Below are 18,971 nucleotides of genomic sequence, written 5' to 3'. Positions count from 1 at the left end.
AAATACTTTATATTCTAATATATTACATTCTATTTATTTTCTCAGAATAATAATCCTGCAGTCTAATGCAATCTATTCTTGTAGTATAAAAATGCTACTGTTGGGTTTAGCTGTATGTGATGCTGCTTTGCAGACAAATAACGTAAAAAAAATGATGAGTAGGAATAGATGTATGAATCCCAACGTAGTCCGTGACAGTTTAAATAGTAGCAGCTATTTAGTAAGCAAAACTTAAGGACTCAAATAAATTAATACAAATTATTACGTCTGTTTTGACCCTTATCTAATTACTGTTTTTTTCAAAACTACAAAAAATTGGTTGACTGCAACCAGAATAAGTATTTATTTATTCAAATTACACATACCAAGAAAGTTATTTCACAGCCAACTACAGTCATTCAAGATCCACAAAAAAGACAATAAAAGCACTCCCAAAAAATAATGATCTCAATACAAGGCATAGTTCTGGTTTTTAAGGCATTTTATCTCTACAGAAGCAGTTATTGAATACACTGCTTATGTTATAAATGGCTACTGTACACCTTCCTTCATGAGGATTACCTGTTACATCTACTACTGATGCTGCAAGCATTCTTTGTACAGTCATCTTCTGTTTATCTTTCTCAACAATTATGTATAAAACAACAGAAGAACCAGAGTGATATTTTCTAAAGAAGATAAACAAGAATCTACCCAACTGTAAAACTCAGTGGTTCTGTAAAATGAACATTATGAATATCTCTTCTTTGAAGAATTACTCAAATCCAAAGGTAGTTTTTAATTTATTGTGGACTTTTTAAATAATCAATCTTAAGTCTAATTTTGTTTCATCCAAGTCAATAATAGGAAAACCGTAAGGCACTTAACACTGGATGTCACAGTTGCATGTTATATCATAAGAAAAATGTTATATGCAGTGAACAATTCTGTTTTTATTGCCCTTTGTTCTGGGTGGGGTATGGTCTATGCTTATCTTTCCTCCTGTTTTTATTATTTCCCTACCTTGACCCCATACATCTTTGCACCAATGAATTAGGCAGAAATAGTAAATGCAAATTCAGTTGACATCACAGTAAACTGTCCCAAAAGAAGGCACTACTATAATGGCAAAGTTCTATCCAATATTGCCTGTTTACTGCCTCTGGACACATCAAAAGCACCTTTGGTTTGTTGTGGAATGGTTACATTTTGTTGTGGAATGGCTATGTTGACGAGCATGGAATATGGAAGAATCCAAACTCAAATGTAATTATTCCATACAATAATTTTCATATGAATACTCTATATATTATATATAATTACACCCCTTTGTGTATTTTAATACATAGAACCTTCTATGATTGCCTGCTTTATTTCAATGGTAGAAGACTGATGTATGCAATATAATGCATATGTATATCAGTTTTCAAAGGAATGGGACAGCTTTTGAGTATGATGGAGTCCCATGTTTGTTAAATTAAGAGGACAATGGCCATCATAATTTGCTTCTTGGGTTCACACCCTCACCCAGTGCACTACAGATTAAGCTGCATAAACAAATTAATTTGTCCTAGCAATTAAAGTAGTAGAAATAATAGGACCTACCAAACTGGATTGTTTTAACATTTTTTCCAGAGACATCAATAAGCTCCTTTTCCATTCCACCAACTTCCCCAACAACAAAACAACAAAGCTCCTTTGGATAGGAAAATAATTTCTTTTCTTTTTTTTTTTTGGTAATTCAGAGTTAAAACAAGCTCAATACTCAAACTATATCATGTATATCTTCCATTTTCACAAACAACCTATCCAAGTCATTCCTTATGTCATCTAAGGAATCCTTCATTGTCTGCACATTGTTCTCGTTGGTTTCGATTTTCACTGAGTAAGCAACTAAACTGTCAACTGCCGTCCTAAGCATTTTTAAGTCAGATTCTACCTGACCAAGAGAAGATCGCACTTCATCAACAGAATCTTTAACAGAAGAGAGTTCTGCCTTATTATCTCCAGACTGCCCTACATTAACTGAAGACTTTTCTTGGTCCAGCAAAGCAAGAACTTGTTTCTGGATATGATCGAGTGCATCAGCATTATTTGGTAGATCATTCAGACTTCTCCTTAGTTCATCAACATCACCATAGATTGAGAGCTGTGCTTCCCCAAGACTCCTCACAGTATCGGTCAATGATCGTATATCGTTTTCTATAGTACTCTGGACAGAACCTAGACCTTCTTCCAACGCAGCTAGCTTTGTGTCATATTTGAAAATAGAAGGTTCTGTTCCTTCTGTGCTCTGTGCAAATGATGATGTTGGAGCTTGAACATTCTCTTCTATAGATCTGAGCCTGGATTCCAATTCTTTATTGCTCTTCTGCAGACTTTCTATGTCATCTTTGGAGAATGCATAGCTGTCTTCTATACCACCAGAAGACTTGATGTGCATCAAGTCATCACTGAGTTTCTTCAGCTCCAATGGAAGATGAGAAAGAGATTCTTCTGCTTTAAGAACTTTCTCTTCTAAAGCCTGTAACGAAAGGTGCTCTGTATCAGCTACTTCTTTAAACTTCTCATGTTCCTGTTTAAGGCTGAGAAGTGCTTTAACTTCAGACAGAACATCAGATTCCATCCAATCTAAGGCACTTTGCAAGGTTTCTATAGTTTTCCCATTGGCTTTCAAGGATCTCTGCATCTCATCAACAGTGCCTTTCAAGATCTGAAGGTCATGTTTGTATGTTTCTGTTTCACCAAGTGAAGCCACCTTTTTTTTAACTTCATTGATTTCGTCTTGGCTCTGTTTCTGGATATGTGTGAATTCAGCAATATTATCGTTTATAGATTTTGTGAGCTCTGTCAGCCTTTCTTCCACAGTGTTTTCTAGTGATGTGAAGTCTCTTTCTCTGGTATCTTTTACAACATGAATACCATCTGATAAATCTTTAAGGATTTCATTTTGTAGTTTCTGGAGAACTTCACCAATGCGATTGATTTCACTCGCCCCTTGTCTGACGGTCTTCTCGGTGATCTCTTGTTTTTGCTGAGCATTTTTCAGTGTCAGTTCAAAGCCACCCAAAGAAGACTGTAAAGACTGCATCTACAGAAGAAATTGAAAGATAGAAATACATTTAAGGTTAGCCTAGTGAAATGGATCATGTTCTACATAGGAAGATCAGTAACTAACAGCAGAAGAATCAGACAACATGATGCATAATTGACTTAAATACATATATAATAATATTTATTGTATAAGATGGTTTAGTGATCTGATTAAAAGTTTTGGTAACTTTCTACTTGTGATATTATTATTTCTTACCAATCTTGTATTTTTTATACGAAGCAGCTTCCATTATCAAACATTTTGATGGAAATAAAAAGAAGAATTTAAAAAACTGCAGTTTTTGAAATGGAGTCTAACATGTTTGTAATCCAATTTTGTACCAATAGCTAGATTTTATGCTGCAGATTCACATGGAATATGCATGAAAAGCACATACTACAATACAATGAAAGTATTTCAACATTAGGATTACCAGATCTGGGCTGAAAAAACATAACCACCTCTAGATGGCAGCACTGGGACACAGGAAACTAACTTTTCCTCCTACTTGCTGGTTGTCGATATTATTAGATATGGTATCCCTTTAATTATGCAACTATTGCATTTGTAATTTCAAATAAATTGCCACATGTATATATGTGCTCAGGATGCTTTTCTGTTGCAGAACATAAATATTATGCAAACTACAAATCTTATTTTCCGAGTAGTATAAATTAATCCACTGAATTATGTGTTCTGTACTTAAGCACTCTACTCTCCAATAGCTGTATATATACGGTAGCAAAGCATAGTTTTAATTTGTTTTTGATTTATCATTAGATTTATATGCAGACTTTCTGCTCATCCAACAACCAAGATGGTATTTAGTATTGTGGCCAATGTCTTTCCTTTATTAAAGAGCAAAGGGATATGCTATAGACTTCCCTGTTGTAAGGCTTCTAGCTTCTAGTACATTAGTTCCAACAACATTATGGCTGATATCAATTACAAACATATTGCTTTGTAGGAGATAAATATAGAAGGTAAATACATTCACATTCACTTTCACAGCCAATATAAACCCATTCTGTACAGAAAATTTGGGCCGTGTCAAACTTTGCCTATGGGGGCAGGGGTTGTACGCATTTCCTTTAACCATTGCAGATTCTAAATACAATCTAACCCAAAGGGCAATTTCAACCACAGAGACACAAGCAGAATGGTATACCTTGGTGCTACTGAAAAACCTTATATTTGCTTTATCTATTTAGTACATACACCACAAATCTGGGCACATAATTCTTAAATTAAAACCCTCTGTCACACAGATTAATCACCACAGATTAATCACAGAGCACCCCATTTCAAATCTACCTGTGTCATAAATTCACTAAACCAGTGTTTCCGCAACTTCAGCAGCTTTAATATGTACTGTGTGGACTGCCCAGGGAATTGTGGGAGTTGGAAGTCCATAGTAGGTTAAGAAACTCTGTACTAGATAGAATTTAAGAGAGTTTTCAAGCCATGGAAGTATCAGGTAAAAAAAATTCTTGGAACTCCTCATTAATAAGAGATAGAAAATTGGCTCTGTTTAAGTGAACTTTTAAAAAATGATCTTACAGAAGGGTATAATGGAATCTTAAAATTCTAAAAACATTAAAAGAAGTAGTTTGGAAAAAACCCTAGGAACTTTGATTTTCTAAGTCTTATACCTTAGTTGCAAACAGAACAGATTGAAAGATAATTCTATGATTACATAAAATAACTGTCCTCAACTATATGAAGCTATGCCCTCCTCATCCCAAAACTACAATTCCCAGTGACCTTTGAGCAGAAGTTTAAGAAGCCAATTACTGAAAATCCAGCACCTCAAAAGAACCACTGATTTAGATTACTTAAAGATGAAACTTTACTGAACAGAGCAATCTGTGCCCCACAAACTTCCTCTATAGGTTTGCTGAGCAATCTGCAATTTGTTCATAGAAATCTTGGAGACTTGTTCTTAAAAAAAAGTCAAATGTGTAATTAAATATCCAAATACTTAAGAGATAATTCATATTCTAATCCACTTTAGACAAAATGGGTCACTCCCTAGTTAATGGATTTCAATTTATTCCTCAATAAATCTAAGTATTGGAATTGGTCCAATAACTCCCAAGGGCACCATTTTGGGAAAAGCCGGAATAAGCATTCAATTATTTTATGAATGCATCTTCACCCAACCGAAAGTACTTATTGCAAACACTGCAACATTAACTTTTGTAGTTAAGATTCAAGTATGACTCACAAAAACTTAGGTACATTGGGTGGTTGCAACTCTGAGGGCAATTCCGAAAGAGTAAATACTACTTGACTGGCTCTGAGAAAACTTGTAAATTTTTTACTACCCGATTTTTTACGACAAACGGGAAAAACTAGAAAAGCCAGCGACCCCCAACTGCGCAAGGCTCTGGCATCCACTCTCTCTCGCTCTCGGCCATACTGTCTGGCGAAGACTAAAAAGATATTCCAAATTATCAGAAAACAATCCGTTGTTAATCCTCAGTAGTTGTTTTTCTCTCCCCGAAAACTTCAACTTTATTGGCCAGCTATTCTCTGCAACGCCATGCTGGGCATAGCGCGCGGCGCATGGACCACACGTGCTAAAACGTGGCTTGCAAGAAAAAAAAAAGATCACTGGGAGGAAAATATGCTTTTTTTTTTTTTAACTGGCAAAAGCGAATTCCGCCACTCTCAACCCAAGTAACAAGAGGGAGCCCATCAGCAGCCTCCTCCGCGGAAAGACAACACTCAAGTGCCACCCGCTTGGAGATACAAAAAGCCTTCCTCTTCGGCGCTGTTGCGTCAGGCGAGCAAATTTGGCGGCGTTTCAAGCAAGGCGAAATATCGCCACACAGTTCGGTGCAATCAAAACGGGGGCATAATGGTGGACGGCTTCCGACTCCCCACCACCCACTCACCCGGTGGCCTTGAAAGGGCTGCACTCGGCCCTCCGTAGGGTAATAATGTTTATTTCTTTATTATCCTCCCCAAGTACCTTTTGCACGGCGCCTTCAAAGGAACGGGTCAGCTCTTCCCGCTGCCTGGTGCAGCTTTCCTGCCTCAGGCTGATCTGGTTGACTTCCCCCAGAAGGTGGTGGATGTAATAGCCCGAGGCTGCAGCGGCTGCCAAGAAAGTCGCGGACAGGAGAAAGTTCAGGATGGCGCCGCAGCTGCAGAACGAGGCAGCTTTGCCCCCGCCAGACGGCGGAGAGCCCCCTTTGCTGCCTTTGGAGTGGGCCGGGGGCTGCGGTGGCGGCGACTGCTTCTTTGCCACGTCATCGGGTTGGTTGGAATGGGCCCCCTTTTCGGGGTTGCCGCTGTTCTTGCTGCTCCTTTGTTTGGCCGCGGAGGATGACATGCTTAAGCTGAGCGAGGCGCCCTTGACCCCCTTGGACTCTGAAAGCGTCGGAGCGAGATGGAGTCTTCACTGTGGCGCGCTTGGAGGCCGCCCGAGGAGAAAAGCGGCTGGAGCTGGGAGAAGGGTCTGCTTCCCCATTCAATTTCGGCACGGAGAGACGGGAGGGAAGGCACGGAATTCAGGCGGGCTTCATCTCAGCCCTGCCCAACGGCGAGCGCCGCCTCCCGAGTTCCATAATGCAGGGGTGGGAAGGGTGACTGCCACGCACGCTGATCGAGGAGGAAAAGGATGGCCCGACAGCGCAGAGAGAAATGCGGGGTGGGGTGGGGAGCTACATTTCCTGCCCCTGGCGCTTTGGCAAAAGTTTGCTTCGAGGTCGGGCAAAGTGCTGTGGAATCTCCCCAAAAAAAAACAAAAAAAAAAAAAAACACCAAACTTCACCTACGTTTCTGGAGTTACTAACATGTTCCAGCCTTACAAGTCTCTTCGTTGCCTTGAAAGCAGCCGCTTAGATGTTTATTTGGGGAAAACCCTTCAAATCCAACAATTTTGAACTTGAATGATATCTAAGCGAGAACCTGTTAAAATTTGGCCCAAATGACTGCTTCTTTTGTTCTTGTTTAAATGTTGCTTTTAAGATGAATAAAATGAATATAATTAATATTAGAATTGCAGGCTACAGGCCTTTTCCCATTGGTACCTAGTCATGCCATAAACAAGCCTTGGTAGCATTTTTTTTGTCATAAATTTTACTATTTTGCTAATGCATCCTTCTCCATCACATCACTTTCTTCCTTCTCAAGCCCAACAGGTTTTACATACCTTGAGGTTGCACTTGAACCCTGTTAGAATAAGGAAGAAAATGCTAACAATAGTTTAACTCCAGAACAGTTAAGAGTGTCTTGAGCCTTTCTGATTTGTGGGATAAGATGAAAGTAATGTCAAGGAGACTGGACCCCCCAAAAATGTGTGGTTTTTGTGCTGTGATTAGGTGCAATTTGGGGAAAGACTTACTCAGCAGGAATAATCGCTTATACAAGGAAATCTTTGCTGAATTGGTGCATGTACAGTAAAAAGAAATCCTGTTAATTTCTGTGGTATGATCTGCTAGTGCAATTCATGGGTTTTCAAGAAAAAGCCCCACCTTTTGTAGAAGTGGGGAAGAGATCATATATGGCCGTGATGGCGAACCTATGGCAGCCATTTGTGCTGGCACGCAAGCCACAGGTAAACTTACCTCACTGCGCATGTGCGCGCTTCCCAGCTGATTTTTGGCCCATTTGAGGCCTTTTTCGTCCTCCCAGAGGCTTGAGGACAGCTTCTGCAGTCTTTGCAGGTCGAAAAATAGGCCCATTTTGCTTCTGCAGTCTTTGCAGGCCGAAAAATAGGCCCATTTTGTCGAAATGGGCCTATTTTTCGGCCTGCAAAGGCTGCAGAAGCTGTCCTCAAGCCTCTGGGAGGCCAAAAATCAGCTGGGAGGCACAGTGCAGGTAAGGGGGCGGTGGGGGGGGGATTGTGCACAACTGTGCAGGGGGCGTGCACATTGCCTTCTGAGTGCCGGCACGTGAGCATGTGTGCGGAAGCGCGCGCACAATTTTTGGCACAGGAGCCCAAAAAGGTTAGCCACCAGTGATATATGGAATATGTACGGGCAAATTGTCTTCCTGAAGCTGTAGCTTTGCCTGTCTGCATGTAATACTATTTCATAGGACTACAGTTTAAACATTCTTGGTCGTAGGAATAATGATACTCTATAATGGAAAGTGCTGAATCCTAGTCACTCATAAAGGTCAGATTTCAGCAAAACTATAGAGAAGGTCAGATCTAAAGAAGCTGCAGATCTATACTAGAACCAAATTGACACCTCTGCCATCAATCAGGTTGATGCCAATGTTGGGTGCTTTCCATGTGCTAGGTTCAAACACCCTCCTGCACTGAGGGCATAGTTTTGTGCACCCAAGATAGTAAGGCTCTGTTCATACAAAATCTTGTTATTTCAGCATGAAGCAACTGGAATTTGTTGCAATGAATGTGCCTAGTGATGCAATTGATCTTATTACTGGAAAGTTTGATCTACTTCCTACTCAAACCTGAAGCTGTATACAATAATGCTTTCAGATATTTTCCATTTGTATCCTAATGTTTTACTACTGCTTTTTCTACTTTTTTCAGAAAAAAGGTTGTAAGGAAGGAAAAGATAGCACAGCTGCACAACAGCTTTTGACAGGAACATTAGAAGTTTTTCATGTGGAAGCAGTTGAGTCTTTAAACAAAAACAATTTATAGAATGGAGGAGGGTTTTTGTGAAATGATGAGAGTGATACACAGCAATTGTGCAATGAAAAAAAAACTAAGCATTTCTTAAACTTATTAAAAACTTTTTTCACATATAAAGTTTGTTAAGGAGGGATAAGAATTTGATTCAGTGATCCAGCTGCAAACTGCAGTAGTGTAATTATATTATTGTCATTGCACTCTTTAAGTGGTAACTTTGCTACAATAGAAAAAAAAGGCCAACGTTGCTATTTCCGACTGCTGTGGCAATAAGATAGGTGAATATAGATGTTTCACCAAATACTTCTTTTTCTCTAAAAGCAAAATATGTTGAGTCTGTTCAATTCTTCGCTGCTAAAATGTAAATGTCTCATGTTGTTCCCTCCTCCGCTGCTCATTTCTCAGCTGCCCAACTTATTTCTGAACTTGGACTAGTTTTCCATTTTTAGATAACTGTTTTCCTTTCCATTTCCATAGATAACTAATTTTAAATTACCTTGCCCAAATAGACTGGTCTGCATAAGAAAATGGGATATATGATATAATTCAGATATTATTGAAGGATGAATACACTAGAATAGAATTCTTTATTGGCCAAGTGTGATTGGACACACAAGGAATTAGTCTTTGGTGCATAAAAATATTATAAATGCAAAAGTAAAGGCTGTTCCCAGTGCTGAAGAGAGAAAGACATAATAGTACCTGAACTGCATGGCAAACACTTGGCTGGGAACTCAATATTGCAGTTCCAAAATATGTCTTTGTTCCTGGAGCCCAGGTATAGTATCCTTAATACAGATGAGCCTCTGAACAATTCTCCATTTATTTATTGAGAAATAAATCCCACTGAGTTTGATCAAACTTATTCGCAGAGATATGCAGAATTAAAAACCTTAGTTTCTAACTTTGAGATTGAGTCAATCTCAAAGTTCTCCAACTTTCCAGCTTTGTGGACTAGCAGGGGTTATGGAAGAGGGGATAGTTCCGGCTGGCAATCCACACTCATGCAAATGGAGCATGCATGCACGCACTCACCCACTGCTTGTGCAAGTGGAGGTACATATGTGCTCGTCCACTGTTTCCATGGCCTGGATGCAAACAAATCGCAGCCCAGAGGTTGGGGATCCATGGTCTAGATGGCAACCTTCCCAGCAATTTCTAACAGGAGAAGTTTGCATGGTGTAAATTCGACCTTCATCTGTATAATCCTTATGCACCGAATAGGTTTTGTAAAGTTTTTAGATAACTAAAAAGACATGGCACCAGCCTAGCATTTGGAAATGGATTCAAATAATCCCCATGAACTGTGATTGACCTTTGTAAGGGCAGAATTCAAAGAAAAATCTGAATATAAACTTGAAATACTTCTGTGAAAAATGTGTTACTTAGATAATATTTAGACTTTTACCTTGATCAAGGACTATGTCTTCCAAGTTTCGAATTCTAATTTCTAACTTCCCATTTGCTGTTAATGTACCATTACATGGAATTTGATGCATCCGCAAAAGAGTAATTATCCAGGGGTGTCTAGATAGAATGAATACACCAATGAAATCAAAATTTACAGGCAGTACACAACTTACAACTGTGTTTAGTGACCAGTTACAATGGCAATGAAAAAGTGACATGACCATTTGTCACATGACTGTTGCAGTCATGTGATTAAAATTTGGATGCTTACTGACACATGATATGCAGTGTCCCAAGGTTATGAGATCACCTTTTGTGACCTGACAAGTCATTAGGGTAGCCATATTACTAACTTAACAGCAGTGATTCACATGACAACTGTGGAAACAAAGGTGGTAAAATGGGGCAAAACTCACCAAACCATCTTGCTCAGCAACTGAAATTTTGGGTTCAACTATGGTCATAAGTCAAGGACTACCTGTGCATATCTCCCTTTGAATAAAGATCTTTGAGCTGTACCGTTGGATAGAGAGTGCTTAACACTTGTTGCCGAACTGTTTATATATTATGGGCAACATAAAATTTGCAATCAGAATCTTTACAGGTTTGACTCCATATGAGCTTTATTGGATCCACATAGCTAGAACATCAACTTAGAAAAAATGTAATTGGATACTAGGGATCATTCTGGCAGAAGTAAAGGGGAGCTTAAAGGAGCAACCACTTTCTCTTTTAATAAATGGCGGTTACTGGCCACACCTACCATTGCAATTGTTGTATGAATGCACTAATTATATCCTCTCACATTTCCAAATGTACTTTCTTAAGCAAAAGAATTTTCTTGTGGCATATTTTTATAACTACAGTCCATTTAATGAATTGTATGTTCTACGGTGCCAGGACCATGTTAACAATATCCAAGAAAAACTATTTGACAACAGACTGAACATGTTTGAAGAAGTCAACAGTAATCTTGCTTTGTCTTTGTGCCTAAACAGAGTGTATTTTTTTTGGCAGCCTGAGGCAGACATTTCCTAAGGGCCTTCCTTCAGCGATATTGCTTTTTTCCATCGGGATATTATGCCCTGCTGCCCTATTTCCTCTCCAGAAGTCAGCTATGTCAAAGAGAAAATGATGTATCCTATACAGCCTTATTCAAATAAGAAATAAACAGCTCACTGACCAATGACACTTAGATTGTATTTGGCCACCTTAGAAGTCAAACCCAATCTCAAATTCTGACAGATGATAGTTATAAAAATAAAGGCTGGGAAAAGGATAATAAAACAGCATTCCTAAATCAAATGTTCAGCCTATATGTCCCAGAATCCCCAGGCAGCTTATTGTTGTGTGGGAATTGTAAGAGTAACAGACCTAAAACATTTGAAGCCAGACTGGGCACAGCTGGAAGAAACTAAAAATACTGGGAAATGGCATGCTGAAATCATTTTGTCAGCTGGTAAAAGATGCTTTCAATTCTCTGCTGGTGGGATAACTAAAACAAATATTTTATATTTTATTTGTATTTATAGAACTAAACAAAACCTATATCTTTGTATTGTTAGTAGAACTTGAAGAACTCCAGTCTTCCACAATTACTGTAGCTTCATTTTAAAGATTTTCTGAATAATATATTGAAAAGATAACAAAAATCAGTTATGAATTTCTGATTAAAGTGAAATTTTGTGTGCTTCTGTTTCCTTCTCATTTTTCTCATTGCTGCTATGATAAAATGTAAACAAGGATAAATGTAGATCTGTAAGTAGGGTTGCCAACTACTTTTGCTGCTGGTGATCCTGATCCTGCTGACTTTAATGAAGAGTTGGAAGAACTGAGCTTTGCCAGGAGAAAAACAGTTGGTATAAGTACATACCCATCACACCGTTCACATTTAGCAACCAGGTTAAATTCATTTCTGCCTTGCAAACTGTAATTTCTCCTATCATAACCATATCTCACTTTGTATATTGATCTTTGTTCTTTAGACTTATCTCCACTTTTTCAGGATCTTGTCAAATCCACCCAACCAGGAATCAAACTACATTCAATCAAACTACATTCATTACTGTACAATATAATATGACAAAAGTATCCCAAGGTATTTCTTTTGCACTGCTCACTCATGCATTTGGTCAATTCTCATTTATTCAACCCAATCATTCTTGACCCTACCTATTTTATTCCACACCTATGTATCCTATTTCCACTGCATTTAAATTATGGTATGTTTCTTCTACCATAACCAATTTTCACTTCTTTATAAAAGAAACATGATCTTACACACACCCTTAATTTCTTTTATCAAGCATTCATTCCTCACAATAGACTATAGTTGGCAACTGTCAACTGTATTATATGAAGCCATGGCAATTTTTCTATATTTGGAGAATTACTTTACACTCTAGACTGAACAATGATATTTCTTCAGCTTCTAAGAGAACTGGGCAAATAGATTTTGTATCAGTGTGTGGATGTGAGTGTTTAGTCATGGGGAAGAAGAAAAAATAATGACTACTTAGTATGGGAGTGGCTTGACTTTATAAAGCTGGGAAAAGTGTAGCATCACCTGCCCTCCTAACAGGTGGAGTTCCATATGATTCAGAGTTGGTTCTCCCAAGAAATGGGGTGGGTCAGTTTAACAAATACAAATATGTACCTTAGTCTCTTCAAGATTTATTAACCTTTAAATCATTAATGGAAGAAACTGCAGTATACATTTTGAAATAGCTTGGCTAGAATTTAAATTTAACATTGACTTTCAAAATTTTAATCTTTTCAAGCCAATTTTGGGGGCTAAACGAATTGTGATCCACTTTAAGACAGATCATTTTGTTACTGTAAAAACTGGTTTTGGGAAGAACTTAAAATATACTTTTTATTATCTGCCATCAAGTTGTGTTTGACTCCTAGTGACCACATAGATTCACATAGATTTTTTTTTCATGACAATCTGACTCTAACCAGATCCTTCAGGTCTTCTAATGGTGCACTCATCACCACCACATCGGAGTCTATCAAACTTAACTGTTAGTTATCCTCTTCTCTTTCCTTCAACCTTTCCAACATTAGAGCCTTTTCCAGAGAGTTGAGTCTTCATGTGTCCAAATTAGGATAATTTGAGCCTGGTCATTTGTGCCTCCCAATGAGAGCTCTGTTAATGATTCATTTTCTTGCCTGTCCACAGTATTCTCAGGAGTCTTCTCCAACACCAACTTTCAAAAGTGTCAATACTTTCTTACTTGTTCCATAGTGTCTCACAGTAAAACAGTATTGCTAAATAAAATTAATATGCAACTGTATATTGTTCACCTTATTTTCCATAACAATTATGTCTCCAATAACTACCAAGTAGATCACAGGACAGCATTCCTTTATAATTGTTACCTCCAACTGCTTTTCAGTTGCCTTTGAAAATGGAAATTTCCCCTAATGTCAAGGTTTGTAAAGTGCCCCAAGGGATGATACCCACCAAATGAAGGAACAAAACCAGCTTTAAGGCAAACCCTTCCATGAATTTGTCTAATTCATCTCTGAATGAATGGAACCCCGTACAAAGTAATTTAAATTTACCACCCTGAGGCGAATAATTTACTAGTGAGAGCTTCGTGACTCTTGCCTTCTTTTCGCTTCTCTTCTACGAACCCCCCTCCTGCTCCCATCTTCCACCGTCAACGAGAAGCTATTTTATCACATACAGGTGGACAACTCACGCAGGCAAGTATTATGACAAAGTCGGGGCAGAATCGACAATCTACATTCCTGCAGCAACGTAAACCAACCGCCTGAGAGGGCAGGAAAGAGCCTTGTTTTGGCCCCAGCGCTGGCGCGTCCAACCACGTGATCCTCCAGAGGAGGCAACCTCCGACCCGAGCAAGCGGGGAGAACTGGGGACACCCGCTCGCTTCCGTAAACATCGCTCAGCCCCGCCCCTCCAGCCGGGAGAGAGCATTCGTACCCAGGGAAAGGGGAGCAAGGCTCCTGTCATGGAAGGACGGATTTGCCTCCCTTTTTTGGAAAAGTACCGGGCAGCCAGCTTCGACCTGTCCGGGCTAAAACTTGTCGCTTCGCACTCCGAGTGTCGTTTCCCTTGCCTGTCGTGTTGGTTAACATAGGAACGAAACGTTTCCCCCCCCTCTCCTCACAGAGAAGTGGGAGCGTCCAGGCAGCTGCTAATAGACGGCCCAAGACTATGTATAACCAAACGGGGGAGGCGGATGGAGAGTTAAAGCCCGAGTGACAACAGCTGAGGGGCAGCCAAGGCAGAACCGGTGAGGGGGAACCGAGGACTCCTCTGCTTGGAAAGGGCTATCTTGCGGTGAGTGGCTCTCGGCTTCCCTTCCTCCTCCTCATGAGAAAGAAGCGCGCTTCCCCAACCCCGAGAATCATACCGACGATTGAACCCCGGATTGCCTCGGGAGCCCCCTTTTAAAGGCTCGCTTGCACTGGGGGAGAAGAACCCCGGGAGCGCGGGGAAAGCGGGGCGGGTGGGTGTCATTCTGGGGCCGGATCCTGACGAGAAGCAAAGCCCGTGTCGGACTCTGCGGTTCGGATTGCAAACAATGGCTAATGGCTTACGCCGTCTGTCGCACAAGTTGGCTTGTTTAGCCCCCCTGGTTAAACAAACATAAGGCTCGATCTCAAGGTGACTCCTCTCGTCTCTCGACCACAAAGCGCGCTTTTGCGGTCGGGCAAAGCTGAGGTGGGGGGCGGTAAGCAGCAATAATTCCCTTTTGGGGGGACGTGGGAGGGGGGGGAAGGAATCTGTCGACAATCCAAATTATTTTGTCCTTCCCTTTTTTTTTATAAACGACCCCCCCTTCCCCGTAACTTCTCGGATGCGGTTAAAGATCCGGAAGCGTTGATAGAAATTGCAGAGATCGTGAGGCGAGAAGCGATCTGTTGTTTGGAGATTTTCCTTGGAAACGCTGGTTTTGTTTGGACCGGAGGGTGCTAGGAGGCTTGAGCCGCTGAGACGGCGCCAAAAATACATCTGCTGGGAAGGGAATCGGCCAAAGCGAGGAGGAGCTGCTGTTTTCGCCCTCCGAGGAGGGGCGTCGGGTTACTCGTTTGCTCTTTCTTGCAAATCTGGGACGGTACAGCGAGTCGGCGGAGGACGCTGCTCTCGTATTGACTGCTAGTAGAGGTAGTCCTCGACTTACGAGCACAATGGAGCCCAGGATTTATGTTGCTGAGTGAAACCTTTTGCGACCTTTTTTGCCACGGTTGTTAAGTGACTCTCTGCAGTTGTTAACTTAGTGACGTGGTTGTTAAGTGAATCTGGCTCCCCCATTGACTTGGCTTGTCAGGAGGTCGCAAAAGGCGATCACATGACTCCCGGACACTGCAACCATGGTAAATATGAGTCAGTTGCCAGGTGTCTGAATATTGATCATAGGGATGCTGCAACTGTCATAAGTGTGAAAAAAAATCATAAGTCACTGTTTTCAATGCTGTTGTAACTTCCAGTGGTCATTAAATGAACAGTTGTAAGTCAAGGATTATCTGTCCGTCCTCTTACTCTGCCAATTGCATTTAGGCTTATGGAAATTAAGTCTCAGGTGTGACCACCAGAAAAATCTGGGTAACCACTACATAGGAGCCTACATAGGAAAGAGTTCTGTATGTTGGCATTGCATTTTTATTATTATTTTAGTCAATTTCCTTATAACTACATTTGAAAATTAAAAAGCAAAACTTCTATATGGCGGCTGTCTAGATTTCTCCAGCTTAGATCAGGTAGCATATGGTTCAGATGTTCATAAACATTATTGTACTTAAATCATCTTAATTAACTGTTGGTTTTTCCCCTAATTTGACAAATAGAAAATTACTTAAATGTTTCTAAATGTACATTAAAATCAATAATAATTAACTGTCAAATCATGTCTATTAGCACAGAATACACTGTAACACTTGCACATCTCATCATTTCTATTTCTGCACAGATTCTCTTGATTTTTCAGCATTTTTCCATGAGATCATGTGAAACCACCTTCAAATCATAGCACGCATTTGCCAGCATTCAATGAGGCTTTTTAGTCATGAGTCCTTTTGATCCCATTGCAGTACTAAAACATAATTTGAAACCTGGATCTTTACATGGAACCTATATGAAATCATCAAGAAATAAATCATACTTGTCAGATCCATACAATTGGACAATCATGGATCTCACCACTTTTGGCTCTCACATGACACAAAAATTGGATTGGGGAAGAGATAATTTGATTTTGCATCATTTTTAAAGGGAGTCACATGAAATCATTCTAAAGTCACAGAATACTTTTGTCTATATACAGTGAATTATCACAATATATCTATTCAACTGATTGGATACTTGGATTCAAGGCATGAATCTGTGTCATTTTATTTTACCTTGGCTCCAGTTGAGATAATTGTCAAAACACTGATCACAGATTTCTGCATAAAGCTAAACATCAAAACTACAGATCTGAGGATCTGGGACATAATGCAACAAACTTCTGTTTGAAACAAGAATCGTCATGAATATTCATGATTTTTACACACAGTGTGTCTGAAACCTAAAGTGATAAATTGTTTCTACTAAATAGGCAAAAAAACCCACAAAACTAGTAATTTTTTGCTCCAGTGTATTACAAAAACAAAAAGAACGTACTTTACATTTTACCTAGCAATAACTCACTTATAAAATTCAAACAGGCAACATTAATCTGGAAGTAAACCTACAGAGGACAATAGAACAATATTTGTAGCTCAGGGTAGAATTGTAGACTCTTTGGTGCTCTCTGAGCATGACTGTTTGCAGATGTTTCATTATTCAGTAAGAAAACAACCAAGGTCAGAGAGTAACAAGGATGCACAATACAGAGAACATACCATCCACAATAGTGATGATAGGTAGATAGATAGATAGATAGATAGGTAGGTAGGTAGGTAGGTAGGTAGATAGATATAGATAGATAGATAGATAGATAGATAGATAGATAGATAGATAGATAGATAGATAGATAGATGATAGAAGATAGATAGAAGATAGATAGATAGATAGATAGATAGATAGATAGATAGATAGATAGATAGATAGATGATAGATAGATAGATAGATAGATAGATATTCTATGAGTAGATACAAAAATCCAAGGGAAGTGCATAAAAGTGATGACAGGTATAAGAAATATTTCCTACAAATTCTCAGAAATGATAACACCTGCACCATGATAGGAAAGGAAAATTATATTTAATAAATGACTCACTTTAAAGGGATGGCAGAGTAGACTGTCTACTGTGGCACTTCAATGCAGATGAATTAGAAATGGAAGTCAGAAATGCTCACCATCTTTCCTCACTAACCCCTTTGACTTAAGTTCTGTGAATTCTAACTTTGCAGTATTTTAAGAATCCTAACATTGATAGAATTGTGGCGCAACCATATTTTTTCACTAATATATTTTCTTAAGTTTTATTTTATATAGATGTGCAATAACATTGCCACCATTTTGTTCAATACCAGGAAAGAAACCTCCAGGAAGAAGACTTGCATTAAATAAACCTGCAATAAATATGGATGATTAAATGAATAATATTTTCTTCAGGGAGGGGGAGAGACTCTGCATTCTGAAGACTTCTGTAAATTCTGTCAGCTTTTGTCTCTTCATCTTAGTAATGGACTGTAATTTAACTGAGATGCACTTTCTCTTTTCCCTTTGGGGAAATTCACTTTAGTTTTAAAGGAGTAACTTAAATGTGGAAAGCAATATTCTGAGAGAGTTCAAGCTGCTACTTCATAGACTAGCATTTAGCCTCTTAAATTAATAAGCTAGGTGTGAAATACAGATACTGCGGGAGGGGGAAGAAGAGAGTCCATTTATGGATTTTCCAGGTCATGTTTGTCTTAGTCTTAAAGAAAATGCTAGGAGAGCTGAAGCATTTAGTAAAAATGCAAGGGTAGGAAAGAACAATAGGTTGAAAGGTCACTAAAGCACTCGTAATTCTTGGTAAAAATTATGCAATCTAAATGGTTAGCTAATGCTAGAGTCTATGCAGAACCTACCTCTGTAAGTATTTATTCTTCTCCACTTGATCTCTGAAGAGAGTTGTCTGCCCCTTTCCTACTAGCATGCAGGGAAAAAACAAAAGAAAAAGGTTGCTGCTCCAAAGACTGAATTTAGTTCACAGCAGGAGAAAAACAACGAGTTTCTGTCTTCTGGATTAATGTTTGCAATAAGTCATACATAAAATGAAATTCATGCATGAGTTAATGTTATGTTGGCCCTTGCCACGCTACAAAATTGCTCAAAAATGAAATTGCAGGAGTTTGACAACTATGTAAATGTTGACCGTAATGGAGAGTGAAGAATCTAAACTGCTATGCAAACTCCGTTTTATTTCATTTTTTCTACCCCAAATAGGCACAATCGGGTGGGATTCAAATTTTTTAACAACCAGTTCTGTGGGCGTGGCTTAGTTGTTTGGCATGGCTTAGTTGTTGGGCATGGCTTGGTGGTCATGTGACTGGCTGGGTGTGGTCAACTCAACATCACTTACATCGAGGCATGCATCTCCTCACCTGGCCTCTCATGACTGTGAGGATGCTACAACAGTCGTAAGTGTGAAAAATGGTCTTAAGTCACTTTTTTCAGTGCCATTGTAACTTTGAATGGTCACTCCACACAAGCAAAGTACCAGCAAAGGAGGAAAAAAAACTCCAGAGAAGTTCCAGAGACAGGAAGTCTAGTCCTGCCAAGAATGTAATAAGGGTTAACGGAGAGGCAGTTTCTGTAAGCAAAACCAGAATGTTTCCTTCCTGCCTTCCTTACAGGATTAGGCCAGTAATTTCTTCTAACAACCGGTTCTCCGAACTGCTTAGAATGTTAACAATCGGTTCTAGCGAAT

General features: G+C 39.4%; 1 protein-coding gene across 1 annotated transcript; it reads right to left on the bottom strand.

Annotated features, from left to right (window-relative positions):
* Nucleotides 1–319: 319 nt before the first annotated feature.
* On the bottom strand, nt 320–6,702 carry CKAP4 (cytoskeleton associated protein 4). The gene is made up of 2 exons (XM_026694986.2): nt 6,051–6,702; nt 320–3,070 (listed from the first exon to the last, which is right to left on the bottom strand). The coding sequence occupies exons 1-2, from the start codon at nt 6,411–6,413 to the stop codon at nt 1,745–1,747; spliced, it is 1,689 nt and encodes a 562-aa protein (XP_026550771.1). The 5' UTR covers nt 6,414–6,702; the 3' UTR covers nt 320–1,744.
* Nucleotides 6,703–18,971: the final 12,269 nt, after the last annotated feature.

This window comes from Notechis scutatus, chromosome 6 (genome assembly GCF_049901735.1).
Source record: "Notechis scutatus isolate UNSWTSFEM ecotype Mainland chromosome 6, rNotScu1.2, whole genome shotgun sequence".
Taxonomy (NCBI): domain Eukaryota; kingdom Metazoa; phylum Chordata; class Lepidosauria; order Squamata; family Elapidae; genus Notechis; species Notechis scutatus.
This window is presented reverse-complemented; position numbering and strand designations above follow the sequence as displayed.